This window comes from Trichinella spiralis, assembly GCF_000181795.1.
Source record: "Trichinella spiralis strain ISS 195 chromosome Unknown Scfld2, whole genome shotgun sequence".
NCBI lineage: Eukaryota > Metazoa > Nematoda > Enoplea > Trichinellida > Trichinellidae > Trichinella > Trichinella spiralis.
Genome location: NW_003526941.1, coordinates 3005037 through 3018113, shown reverse-complemented (window position 1 = coordinate 3018113; position 13077 = coordinate 3005037). Strand labels below are relative to the sequence as shown.

The window sequence follows — 13077 nt, the reverse complement described above, 5'->3', positions numbered from 1 at the left end:
CAGCAGCAGCAGCAGCAGCAGCGCACACAACTACTACACACAGTATGGATTTTTGTTAATCGTCACCAACATCAGCTTCAACTTTTGCAACATCAACAACAGCCCTCACAGCAGCAACAACAGCAGCCACATCATCATTACTATCATCACCAGCAACCACAGTCTGTGCTCGGAAACAATGAATCTGAATCGTCATTTCATCAAGCAATGATGATGAGCGTGCAAGGAATGCAAGCTATGCACATTGGATCGCAGAACCCTTATCAGAGTGGTGCAGCTTCGTCCTCACATCACCATCATATCGCTTCACAAAATACTTATCCGCATGTTCATCATCAACAAACCCCAGGATCTAGACCTGCGATGGGAACGTACCATTATGCATCTCGCGTACCGCCACCGCAAGCGATGATGCAGGCTGCGCAGATGCGTTACGTTTCGTCAGCATTTTTGAACGGTTATTCGAATGAAATGGCACCTGGAAGCTATCAACATCACATGACAGGAGCCGGAGGTCGCAGCGCTGACGTATGGGCTGCAGGGCCATCGTCGCGTATGCCTCATTCACTACCTCCACAACATCAACAGCCGATTCCTTCTGCCAATGTAGGCGTTGATTGGAAAATTCCTGCTGGCGGCAGTGCTAGCACTGTTGGAGGAGGCAGTTCAACATCAGGAAATCAACAACCACCTTACCATCCACCGCCACCACCACCACCACCTCCACAAAATAGTTGGGGCGGTTGGAATAATTAATCTATAAATAGTAATTATTAAGACTATCCTTATTCTGTATGTTAAGAATATTCTCATACTGTTACTGCTTGTGTTTTGTGTACATCAACAACTATACATATACATACATACATACTTGCATGCATACATACATATATATATATGTATATATAATGCATGTGTGTTCGCGATCTTGAAGCAGCATTTTGTTTGTTGGTATTTGAAGAAACATTAATTTTTCTTCTTTCTTTTTTAATCATCATTTGAAATGAAATTTGCTTTCGTGAACAGTTTTCCCATTTGTGTGCTCCATTTGTTTTTTTTCGTTTGTTCAAAGTTGGTATGTTGGACTTTGAATTATGATGCTCCTGCTGTCTGTCTTTATTGATATCTACCTGCTGTTGCTCTTTTTCACACGTAAAGTTTGAAAATCCGTTGCACTGTTTAATTCAATGCAATTGAATTGTCGTTATCGAAACGCTGCTTTGTCCATGTATATTATTATATCTGTATATGTGTTGCGTACGTGCGTCATTTCGTTTGCTTTTTTTCTTCTGTTGTCATTCTTTCCTGTCAAATGTCGTATACAGAGGATGCAACGTTTTGAACATTTTTTTTGTTAAAATGCAAATTGTTTTCTGACTTTGCGAAGTCGTTTAGCCTCTACACAGGCCGGGACTGTGGAATGAATTTCCTGTGCCTATTTTTTGGTCATTTTCTCTCGTTTTTTCCTTTTTTTCTATCTCTCGATTTACATTTTTATGAAAAACAATGTTTTTTGTACTCTTGCTGTTTACTGGGCTTTACTTGTGCACGTTGCTGCCATTTTGATTCTGAAATCAGCATCATTGCATCGTTTTGTCGACATATATTTGTTTTCTTATAACTTGGATGATTTTTCATGCGCACCATCTGCCCAGACATACTTTTCCTCATCGAGTAATAAAATTTATGATTAATTACGCGTTGTGTCAATATTTATTCATTCTTATTATGAATAGAAGTGATATTTGCTTATTTTTGTGCTTGTCGTATGAAATCTTGAATGTGAAGGAGTATTTCAAATTCTAGTAGAATGCAGTACATCACAAATGCGCATTTCTTCTTTTTCAATGTATTTCTTTATTTTATAAAGTAAAACTCAAGCATGCTAGTGTGCCAGTGAGCGGGCTAATAATTTTGATTTCCAGACGTCTATCTAATTTTATATACATGACATGATTGCTCAAAACAGCCAGCAGCGATTTTTCTTTTTCAAATTCTTCACGTGCGTTTATTTAATAGGTAAATTTATTTTTTTATTTATCAAAAATTGAACTTTTGATTGATTTTTAAATTATAAGTTGTAGCTATTTTTACATGCATGCATACATTTGCATAAATGTTTTTTTTCCATTTTTAGTGTTTCCTGTTTGTTGATTTTGATATGGCAAGCTTTTCATTGGATTGTGCGCATTGTAAACAACAAACAGAAAACTTCGATCACACATCATACATGGTAAAATATATTTACAGAAATATATCTGTTTTCTTTTCTCTTATTCTTTTTTAAACTAAGATTCACTCTTACCTTTCGATTGATATAAGTTATCTTGATGAAATCGTTCGTCAAAGTTTCTTCTTTTGGATATCAGTACTGATAATAATAATAATCTCTAGTAATGGTTGGACAAATTACAAGTACTGCTTTGTTTGAACGAAAACTTATATTGTGTCTTTATAAGTATTTTTTTGATAAAATTAGGAAAATAATCAGATTGAAGAAATTGATCAAAAGCATAGAAAATGATGTTTTTTTTAAACAAACTGTTCACTGAAAATGAAGTGAGCAATTTCGAATTTGTGAGCGCCTTGTTTGCCTTATGCGTTTATGAGTTTTTAGTTGAGCCAATTTCACTTGAAAAGCAATTTACTGTTCAGCTAGTTTCAATACGTATTCATGGTACATTTTGCAGTTTTTATTGGGTTCTTTTAAAAAGAGATGCATTATTGGTTGTTTTGTTTACTGTCTATTTATTGAATCTTTTCAAATGAGCATGCTTTAAAATTTGTTGTTGAAAATGTGAAAAATGTTTCAACTTCAAATTGTAGAATAGTGAAAAGAAAAAAGAAGCAAAAGTCTGCTTCAATATTGCTCGCAGTTGTATGTTCTGCACATGATTGCATTCTGGTGATTTTTCTCTTTTTTGCAGCTTTTTTTAAGCAATTTCCATGAAAATTAATTTTCGTTTGTTTTGTACTGGTGGAAATGTTGCCAAAGTTGTGCTATTTTTACATTTAATTTAGTGTTTCTACCATAAAAGTGAATGTATTTATTCTTAATAAAAATACTTAACCTTCTTTTTTCAAAAGATTTTATTTTTATTTGAACACCGTCGTATATTCTAGTTGTACTGATTATTATTTTTCCATTTTTATCGTAGGTAAAAGTTCTCAATAATTTCATCACTGTTATTCAATTTATTTGTCTTTATTGCTTTGCACATTTGTCAACAAAGCTTCCAATTGAATAAGCACAGTTAGAATGTGGTTATGTGACCAAAGATTGTTGTAATATACTTTTTTAATGTTCTCATGTTGATTTTTTATTTTCAAATAATATGTATTAAATTTACTCCAGCTATGACTTTAATTTCAGTTTAGAAAATTATTATTAATTATTCAATCACTACTTACAGAGAAATGTTAGGCTGATGCATTCGAAAGGATGTATGTATATATGTATAACATAAATATCAGCCTAACAGTGGACAAAACTGAGCATGCGGAAACAACTAACAGTAAACGGTATTTAATTGAAATCAAATGAGTGCTGAATTCCTGCTGTTTTGAGCGTTCCAATGAAAACGGCGTTTTGCATTGTTACATTATCATGTCGCAAGTTTGTTCTGTATTCTTTTTTTATTTGTTAACGTTTCATTTTTTTGTTTTTTTATTGTTCTTATTTCAGCTTGATTTTCCAACTGAAGAATAAAAAATGTGAACTTTGTTAAAAAAGTTTCTTTATCAAGATGACAAAAAATGCATTACTGGAAATTTGAAAAATACACCAACACTGTGATCAGTTAGCTGACTTGGAAGGCAATCATCAGCAAACTGCAGGCAAGACATCATTCAAAGGTAACTAAAGCAATGTTGATATTTGATAAATTTGATTCAAAATCAATTTTTATAATGAACTATTCTATCATCGTTTTAAGAATACTTTTTCTTGACAAAAATTAAATTTCTTTCATCTCAACATACAAAATACATTGAGATTTAGTGTTAGCAGTTGTTTTCATGTTTCATTTATTGAATTTTCTTACTTTTTCTTAAATACCAGGTGAACATTTTGAAATGTTTCGAAAAATCAATGCACCCGCTTTGCCTGGAGGCTTCTTTTCTATAATCGACACACTTTTGCAAGCCTTGCTTTCAACGATGTTTACTTAGCAGCCTAAAAATTTTCAAATCTTGTTTGTTTTGCTTTGCGTGAACTCTAATGAATCTACTGGTTAGATCAAAACAAAAAAATACAGACACACACACACACATGCACACACATAAAAGACGTTTTTATAAGTTCATTATTTTCATATGTTTATTTTATATGGTTTATAATTTTTTACGAAATACCAATACTTTTAAAATTTATAAAAAAGAAAGCAAAAACGAAACGTTTGTCATTTGATTGGATATGAATAAATATGTAATATAAATAATGTAAACAGTGCCAGAAAGCGTAGTTAATTATTTTTATTCAACGCAACCGCAGCTGTGTTAACTATATTCGATACGGTCCTGTTGATCAAGGTGAAGTTTGATTGTTTTTGATGAAATGGATAATGACATTGAACGCAATCAAAACGTCGTTTTTGTTGTCATTTTGATTGGCCACTTTTTTGTATACTGTACTGCACTTTTTGCGTTTTTTTCTTTACTATCAAACGTTGCATGAATCTGATTGGTTGCTTTTAGAAAAACATTTTTCCTTTAAATTGAAACAAATAATCCCGTTTCTCATTTTTGTTTTTTAATTAGAAAAAGTTTTTTTCTCATCTTTTCTATTGGAAACATTGATTGATTCCTATACGTGTGTGTACGCGTGATGATGGACTTTGAATTTCGAATATAGAAAAACTTACGTACAATCAGCTAATTCCTTATTGTTCATTATTGTTGTCACATTGGAAAATAGGCTCGAACAGAAACTATGCGGCTTTGACGCACACTGGCCTACATGATAACCGGGTCAACCTAGTTTGAATTTTTCCACAACACGTTCCAATACTGCATCTCTGCTTGCTAGTTTACTAGTTTATTTGTTTGTTTGTTTTGTCTTCATCCGTTTGTTTCAACCAACAACGTATCTTCCTTCATTTATTTAAAATTCACATTCGCCTGATTGTTAACAAACAGTACAAAATTCAAAAAATTGACAACCTGAGCTTTGATCTTTTTTATTCTTTCACTTATTAATAGTATACATGAAGTGAAATGTAAAATTGCTTTCCTTATTTGTTTATTTGATTTTATTATTTTATATTCAGAAATCATCAATGTCAGCATCATCTTAAGAAGTTGGCTGGCTTATTAAAATTTTGTATGTAAATTCTGTAGTCATTTCTTATCGTTGCTGCAAGAGCTACACAACAACGGCAACAGCAGTGACGAGCAATGATGCTGCTGATGATGACACACCATTGTGCATAGTCGTCTTGTGTATAAACCGGTTGTTGACGTGGCGCTGACACAAAGCCTGCAAAGCACACACACGCACACTCACAAGCTCTCCACTCCACTGTTTTTGCAATGGTGAGACACTAGCACCGGTGCACAGCAACTTACTCGCGTATGAAACATATTTTCCTTCATTTCTTTCTTTGTTTCTTTGTTTTTTGCTTAGTTTTTTTCTTTCATAAATGAATAATGGGAAAAGAAGAAACGACAATTAGTTAAATAAAAAAAAAATATATATATATATTCTTTCGTTTGTCTATTTTAACCTCTGCTATTGTAAGTATTTATTTGTTGTTGTTTTTTTCTTTTTTTAGTATCATCCGGTTGAAAGTGTCTGTAAATTGTCCACAGCTGGTGGTGCACTTCTTATTGGCACTTAGCCGGCCCGTTGACAGAAATAGCAACATTAAATTTAGAAGAAAAAAACAAAGTAAAAAAATCAGAAATAAAACATAAAAATAGACAAGAACAACAAGAAGGAAAAGGGAGAGGTTGCATCTGTTGGCTGCCAATCTGTCGGAATCTGACAACCGGCTTTGAATTAGTGAAATTTCAACGCTGATATTCATTCTTCTGACAACCGATCAACAGGTTCACTCACCACCGGAGGACGAACAGGGCCGGCCGGCTTTTTATTGGTTAAGCCAATCAACATTTGGCCACCACTTATTTCATACATACATTTCTTCTTGTGTCTGTAAGTGCATCATCGCACTTGAGCTGCAATTTTCACATTTTTACTTTACATTATTTTATTTTGCGTTTTCTTTGTATTCAATTCATTTACTTATAGTCTTTCCAATTTAGCCACATTTTATAAATCACCATCACAGATTTACTGTTCAACTGTTGTTGAATAAGATGGCTCTTCGCCGTTTTTAGTTTGATTGCATTTGCTGATTGCGTATTTTTATCTTCATTATTCTTATTATTATATATATTTGTTTGATAATTTTAATATTGCAAATGTAAATTTGAAAAGTTATTTTATTGTTGTTTTTTAGAAAAAATTTAACATCTCAATTTTCTTTGACATGCCGTTTCATTAAATAGCTGTAATCGTCAAGTAAATGGTCAAGGAGCTTTGTTTCCGTTGTCGCCGGCCGGTCTATCCGACCGACAAAGTGGGTCCGCTCAAGGATGGCACGTTCTTCCATCACGGCTGTTTCAAGTGTTACATCTGTGGAACACGCCTCACGTTGCGCACCTATTTTCACAATCGAAACCGTATCGAAGATCAAGAAGTATACTGTAATAATCACGTGCCGCAGGCCGGTCCGCACGATCCCATACCGCACCGGTCGAATTTGCTCTGCGCTGGAAATGGTCCGCAGGGCAGTCCAACGCCGAATGGGTCCGGCTCAGACTCGTTGGTCGGTGACATGAAAATCAAGCATCTGCTTAAAGCGACTGAAATACAAAAGCCATATCCGAAAATTGTTCACCCTGGAGCTCGTTATCTGATCGTAAGTTGAATTCCATTTTCAGTTCTTTATTTCCTTATTATTGCTTCTATTGTTGTGGGAAGTGAAAAAATTTTTTTTGCTTATACAGTAATTATCAAATTAGATAAAGAGTTGTGATTGCAATGTTACTGACCGTATCGGTTTAGTCTAATCTGAAGTGATGAGTTGCACTGTTTAACAATTGTATCATTTCAAGCTATAGCTCCGGAAATTTGTGTCGCAATCTGGTTTACATTTTTTGTATTTTTTTCCTCTGTTGATTTTTGGTAAAGTGAGCCATGCATATTTCCTGCTTTTTTCCTGGTCTTAAAACTGGTTGTTAGTTTTGCAGGTAATTTTTGCATTAATTGCAATTAGTGCATCAACGATTATTATTATTATTATTTGGTACAGTGAATTAGTTGTAAATCAGCTATGCTTTACTTTGGATAAATAAGCTTTATAATGAAAACTTTACAGTTTGTTTGGTTGGTGGTGGTCATATGTCATGGTCGAGATTTGGTCAGCTTTTCTCAGCAAGGTCGACAGTTACTGGCCCTGAGCATTCAGGCATTGTATTTTGTCACTATATAAGCGTGGTCCGTTGCAATCTCAGCACGACCTTGTCCTCATCATGAACATCATCGCATTTGACTGGTTACTGAGTGTAGAAATTTAGTTTATAAAAAAAGAAAAGAAAAAAATATAAAAACAGAAAGAAAGAGACAGAGCAATTTTTTGCTGTTTCATTATCTTTTACATTAATCAGCTTAGTTTTATAAAAAAAATTATGCACACAGATTGCAAAAATTAAAGCTACAAAAGTTAAAGAAGCACTTATTATAATAATTACAATAATAACATTTGCTTGCTATCTGTGTGCGTTAGTGCAGCGTGCTTGTGTGTGTGTGTGTGTGTGTGTGTGTGTTTATGCACGCACATGCATAACAAGATGGCCAACAAAACATCGTCGTACTGTATAGTTGCTTGTTTGCTCAGACCGGATTTCGACTAGACAAAGCTGTGCTGTTGTAGAGCTAAAATTAGCTTGGACAATTTTTAATTCTGGTTTAATAATTCTCGCTGGTCGTGCATCGTCACTTCACAACAACTTCAATAATTGAGTTGTCGATTAGATGGCAATTTTACAAAACAACAGGGTGAATAAATTTCGTTCAACTTCAACGCTTACGAAGCGTGTCATATTTACACTGAGGATCTGTTTGAAGAAAATTTTCACTTTTCACAATAACAACACTCTAAAACTGACGCATAGCTGGACTGCTTTATAAATTGAAAATATTTTATTGCAAACTGTTGAATTTCTGGCTAACGTATTATGATGGGTCATCATGTGATTAATTTATTTGAAAATCAATATTGCTCTTGTGCATTTTTGATAAGAGGAAGAAAAAACATCGTGTTATTGTCGATGTTGCTGACCCTTTAAATTGGTGCAGATGGTTGGAGTAGACAGAGGAGAAAGCAGAAAGCTTTTCCAAGCGAACAATTTCACTACTGTTTATTCAGCTTTCGATCAATTTTCCACAGTTTTAATTCTGGTTTTGCCTTTTAACGATCAGGTCGATTGAAAATGATACGAATTTTTGTATTTACATTGAATTACACCAGAAGTGAATGTTCGATTTTTCTTCTGTTTGACAGAATCAGAATTGAGCATGACAACATTTTCTGAACTCACTTTCACTTTGCGAAGATTTTTTATACTTGTTCATCTTTTTTTTATGTTTGTTTTCGATTAGATTGACTTTTTCAATGGATATTTTTAATTAAAATTAAATTAAAATGCAATTTTAATTTTAGTTCAGTGCTTATCTTTTTCGACTTGAATTTACAAGTTAACGTCTTTACTTTTCATTGTGATAACTTCAACTTATATTTAACTTTATTTTTGAAAATTTCTTTTATTTTCGTTGTTTTCAAGGGTATAAACGCACACACATACACACACACATTAAAGTAGAAAACTGACAGAAAGAACGACTGGAGAAATATTTATTGTCAACGTTAATGAAGCGTTGATGGAGGTTAAATTTAATCAACCGTAATAAATCATATTGGCTGAAAAAGCGAATACAAAAATGCCCTCAGATTTGCAGTTGCATTATCATCATTTGTTTGATGTCAGTGGAATGATTACGTTTCTGATGTTTTGCAAAAACTGATGAAGGTCAGCATTTTCAAGGAGTGCCATTTGTGTATATGGTTCGATAAATTTGTCGACATCATTTGCAAGTGAATTTAATATTAACCAACAGTTTATTGAAATGAACAAACGGTCGTCTATTTTGAAGAGGGGTGCGGAATTAGGGGAGGGGAATGGGGTACTGTGACAACAGTTTTCAAGTGTTTTATTCATCACGCATCATTTCATTGTCAGTGGTTCAACTGGGTTTGGCTTAGTTGCTCATGTGAATGCTCAATTGTTTTATGAACATAAACCATTTCTTGTATCGTTTTAGGACTATGACGATCAAACACGACTGGAGCTCATTCATCGTGAACAAGAGGATAACATGTACAGACGATTTTCACAGCAGCGATTCGAAGAAGAGCAACGATTCTCTGAAGAAACGAAAGTAATAAATGAATGAATGAATGAATAATCATAATAATAATAATTTAATGAACTGACAATAATTGCGTGTTTTCAATAAATTTTGTGATTGTAAATGGTTGGAAATTTTTCGAAAATTGATTCTGATCAAAATTTGGAAACTGTTTTCCAGGAAGAATGGGAAAAGGCTCTCATGGACCTTGCCCGACGTTACGATCAGAACTCGCAGAAGAGTTCTAAAGCACGCGACGACTTATTACGCCAGCTGACGTTGAAACGTGAAAATCAGCGTGAAACGATGCGTCAACGTTGGCGTGAACGTGAACGGTCTTTGACCGCTGATTTGGTCGAGAAACAAAGCCAAGAAATGATGGGACTTTATAAAAAAGCTCGACAACAAGTAAATTTTTTTCTTTCCTTTTGCACAAGGATATGAAAATTAAAATTGTAAAAATAAAATAAAAAATAATAATGACAGTAATAGCGGTAATAATTGTTTTTAAAGACGAATGGTACTGTGAACGATCAAAATGATGCTAGCAATTATCCATCTACACCGCCTCCACCGTTTCCACCAGTTGGTCGAAAAAAGGATGTCTACTCTGAGATCAGTACGTTCGAGATGATCGATCAGACTGCTGTTAGCGTTGCTCAGTCAGAACAGCACAGCTTCACTGATCTGATACGGGCACTTACTCACAACTGCAAAACTGATGTAGAAATTGCCAGGTATGCTGTTATAGCAAATAGCAAATTAATTGCGTAAATATTTGAAAAAGATCCATTAATCAGGGCAATTTATCGTTGGATAACTGTGAAAAATTTGAATTTGATGGAATTCGATCAAGAATTAGATCCAAATACACCAATGGGCATATTGCGAGGCATAAAATTTGGTACTGAATCATATCATGTTCTTTTCAAACGACTTTGCAGGTAATAAATACACGAATAAGTGATAATGAAAATAAATATTTGAATTCTATTGCAATATGCAAATTATTGTTCATTTTTTAAATCTTTTCCAGCTATGCCGGTTTGCATTGTGTTGTGATCAAGGGTTATAGCAAGAGTGCTGGCTATCAACCAGGCATGCGTTTCGACGGAGGACGATTCAGGAATACGTGGAATGCAGTCTATTTGGGTGGAAGTTGGCGTTTCGTTCAGTGTAACTGGGGAGCTAGGCATTTGGTCAACGCTCGAGACGTGCCACAAGCTGGAGGTTCTGGTCGGTCGATCGGTCATTCAGAAAGTCTACGCTATGAGTACGACGACCATTATTTCATGACTGATCCAGAGGAATTTATTTTCGAATTTTTCCCCTCCCAATGCGAATGGCAACTGCTGAAACGACCGTTGAGCAGACAGCAGTTTGAAGAGTTGCCATTCGTCAGGTCTTTGTTCTTCCACTACAAGCTGTCGTTCGCCGACCCTGGTCTTCAGGCAATTGTGCCGGCGGACCAGACCGGCGCCGCAACCGTGGCGGTCAACATGTCGCCCGATTGTACGAGAAGCTTAATTTTCCATTACAATCTGCGATTCTACGATACCGACCAGGCTGATTACAACCATGTCAGTTTGAAAAGGTTCGTCATGCAAAGCACAGTCGGTCATTCAGCCGTGTTCCGTGTTCACACCCCCTGCCGGGGTGAATTTTTGTTAGACATATTCGCCAACGCGGTCTCACCCGGTGATTACTTGACAGGTCAGCCGATGAAGTTCAAAAGTATCTGCAAATTCAAAGTACTTTGCGCAGAACTGAATGTGATCATGGTGCCGTTGCCGGAATGCTCGAGCGGTGAATGGGGCCCTGCTAAAGCGTTCCGGCTGTTCAGCATGATTCCACTCAGTCACGAGGATGCCATAATTAACGCCGGCCCGGAGCTGGACATTCGCTTCCGCATGGCGAAACCGCTAGCTGAATTTGTGGCCACTTTGCGGAAAAATTACATTGACCAACGCAAACTGGAACGCTGTGTGAGCACTACCGTTCGCGGTGACGTGGTTACATTCCATTTGTTATTTCCTGACGAAGGTCAGTACGGACTGGACATCTACACCAGAGAACAGCGGACCAACTCTGGTGGTTCGACAAACAACAACCACGCCGTTGTTGATCATGCTGACCGCGCACTGTTGACTCACTGTTGTAAATATCTGATCAATACCAAACCTTAGAGTCTCTTAACTTAACTACTGTATCTACTGTTGCAACGACGACTGCGAATGCTACTGTTCTACTCGTCGAAAATTGCAATTCATCGTTGCTGAAATTGTGCCTAGTTGCTGGTGGTCTCCTGACTTTATTTTTTGCTTTCATCATTTTTGTTTATAGTAGTACATCTGATTGATTGACTGATTGATTCAAAGGGATCCCGTCCCTGCCCTTCTCGGTTGGACCAATGTTTTCTAGTCACCAACATTGTCAAAATTTGACAGAAGATGTGGCAAAGTTAAAAAAAAACAAGAAAGGAAAACAATCACTGATAAACAGATTGTATTAGCATTTAGCGATTTTTTATTGACCATAATTTAAAAATATTCTCTTCCTGTCATGTCAACTTTTGTGAAAAAGCAACTTTCATTTTAAAAGCATACTATAAATAAAATATGTATTATTTTCTAGATATGAAGATTCTCGTGAATCACATACACACACACACAAGGAATACGTGAGTGAGTGGTGAATGATAACAGTAAGATTTTATAAAATAGAATTTAAAAATTCTATAAATAGTAATAATAACTAAAAAAGTATATATTTATTTTTAAAGTCTATTTATTAATTTAAAAAATCAAATGTCGTACAAAAATGATGGAATAAAAAATATCAAGTTGAACACATCATTTACAGTCAATGATAATTAAGGTGAAATGTGAAATCAAAGGGTTTGTAATTTTTGATTTTGTTGTCAGAAATTTAAAACTTTTCATCGTTTGATCGAAACATCTCTGTCAATAGTTATAACTTTTTAGTTACCTAACAAGAAATGCATTCCTGTAAAATTTACAAGACGACACCTGCATTTACTATTTTTGTAAAAAAACTGTTTTTAAAAACAAGATAAAAAATGAAATTAAAAAAGTTCATTACGCAATTTATTTATCCAATTCTAAGCTTTTTGTCTGTTAGCAATTCATTTTTGTCTATTGTTTCATTTTTTCTATCGTCAATAATTAGCAAACAGTGCTATTATTTTCTTGGTGACTTCAGTAATAATGATTGTGGTTATTTTGTTGTTCGTCCGTTCAAACTATATATGAGTCGTTTTAGAATTTGAATTTATTTAAATTTTCCAAATGATTATTGATAACGATTATCAGCAGAATTGCTGTGCTGATGATGCATTATGGATATGCTTTTCACCTTCGATTCTAGTAAATTAAATGTAGCACTCACTGTTCATGGTATTATTCTGTGTTTCAAAGTAATAATGACGCAACATGAGAACGATCAACGTGTTATGCAATTATTTGATCATTAAATTGATAATTATAACTCCGTTTTTTTTGTTTTCTGTGAATGTTAACATGAAAAATGATTCACAAAATGAATCTTCTCAAATATTTGAATGGTCGATATTTTCAGCGATACTA

General features: G+C 34.8%; 3 protein-coding genes across 3 annotated transcripts; all 3 read left to right on the top strand.

The window, feature by feature from the left end:
• Positions 1-3: 3 nt before the first annotated feature.
• Positions 4-756, top strand: Tsp_03153a (putative KH domain protein; the record flags this gene model as incomplete). Its single annotated transcript, XM_003379446.1, has 1 exon — positions 4-756. A coding segment is annotated over one exon (753 nt), but the record flags the coding sequence as incomplete, so codon positions are not given.
• Positions 757-1496: 740 nt separating this feature from the next.
• Positions 1497-3728, top strand: Tsp_03152 (hypothetical protein). The gene is made up of 7 exons (XM_003379445.1): positions 1497-1674; positions 1871-1896; positions 2138-2233; positions 2294-2348; positions 2395-2458; positions 3475-3522; positions 3686-3728. The coding sequence occupies exons 1-7, from the start codon at positions 1497-1499 to the stop codon at positions 3726-3728; spliced, it is 510 nt and encodes a 169-aa protein (XP_003379493.1).
• Positions 3729-6527: 2799 nt separating this feature from the next.
• Positions 6528-11658, top strand: Tsp_03151 (putative LIM domain protein). Its single transcript, XM_003379444.1, has 6 exons — positions 6528-6923; positions 9386-9502; positions 9653-9880; positions 9986-10209; positions 10273-10416; positions 10509-11658. Exons 1-6 carry the CDS (start codon positions 6528-6530, stop codon positions 11656-11658), a joined length of 2259 nt encoding a protein of 752 aa, XP_003379492.1.
• Positions 11659-13077: the final 1419 nt, after the last annotated feature.

What these genes read in the sequence shown, in the direction of transcription:
- Tsp_03152 (XM_003379445.1), top strand. Translation starts at nt 1,497, where the DNA reads ATGAAAAACAATGTTTTTTGTACTCTTGCTGTTTACTGGGCTTTACTT. An exon ending in GACATACTTTTCCTCATCGA is followed by an intron (nt 1,675 to 1,870) that starts GTAATAAAATTT and finishes TATTTTATAAAG; the next exon opens with TAAAACTCAAGCATGCTAGT. An exon ending in TGATGAAATCGTTCGTCAAA is followed by an intron (nt 2,349 to 2,394) that starts GTTTCTTCTTTT and finishes AATAATCTCTAG; the next exon opens with TAATGGTTGGACAAATTACA.
- Tsp_03151 (XM_003379444.1), top strand. Translation starts at nt 6,528, where the DNA reads ATGGTCAAGGAGCTTTGTTTCCGTTGTCGCCGGCCGGTCTATCCGACC. An exon ending in CTGGAGCTCGTTATCTGATC is followed by an intron (nt 6,924 to 9,385) that starts GTAAGTTGAATT and finishes GTATCGTTTTAG; the next exon opens with GACTATGACGATCAAACACG. An exon ending in ACTGATGTAGAAATTGCCAG is followed by an intron (nt 10,210 to 10,272) that starts GTATGCTGTTAT and finishes TCCATTAATCAG; the next exon opens with GGCAATTTATCGTTGGATAA.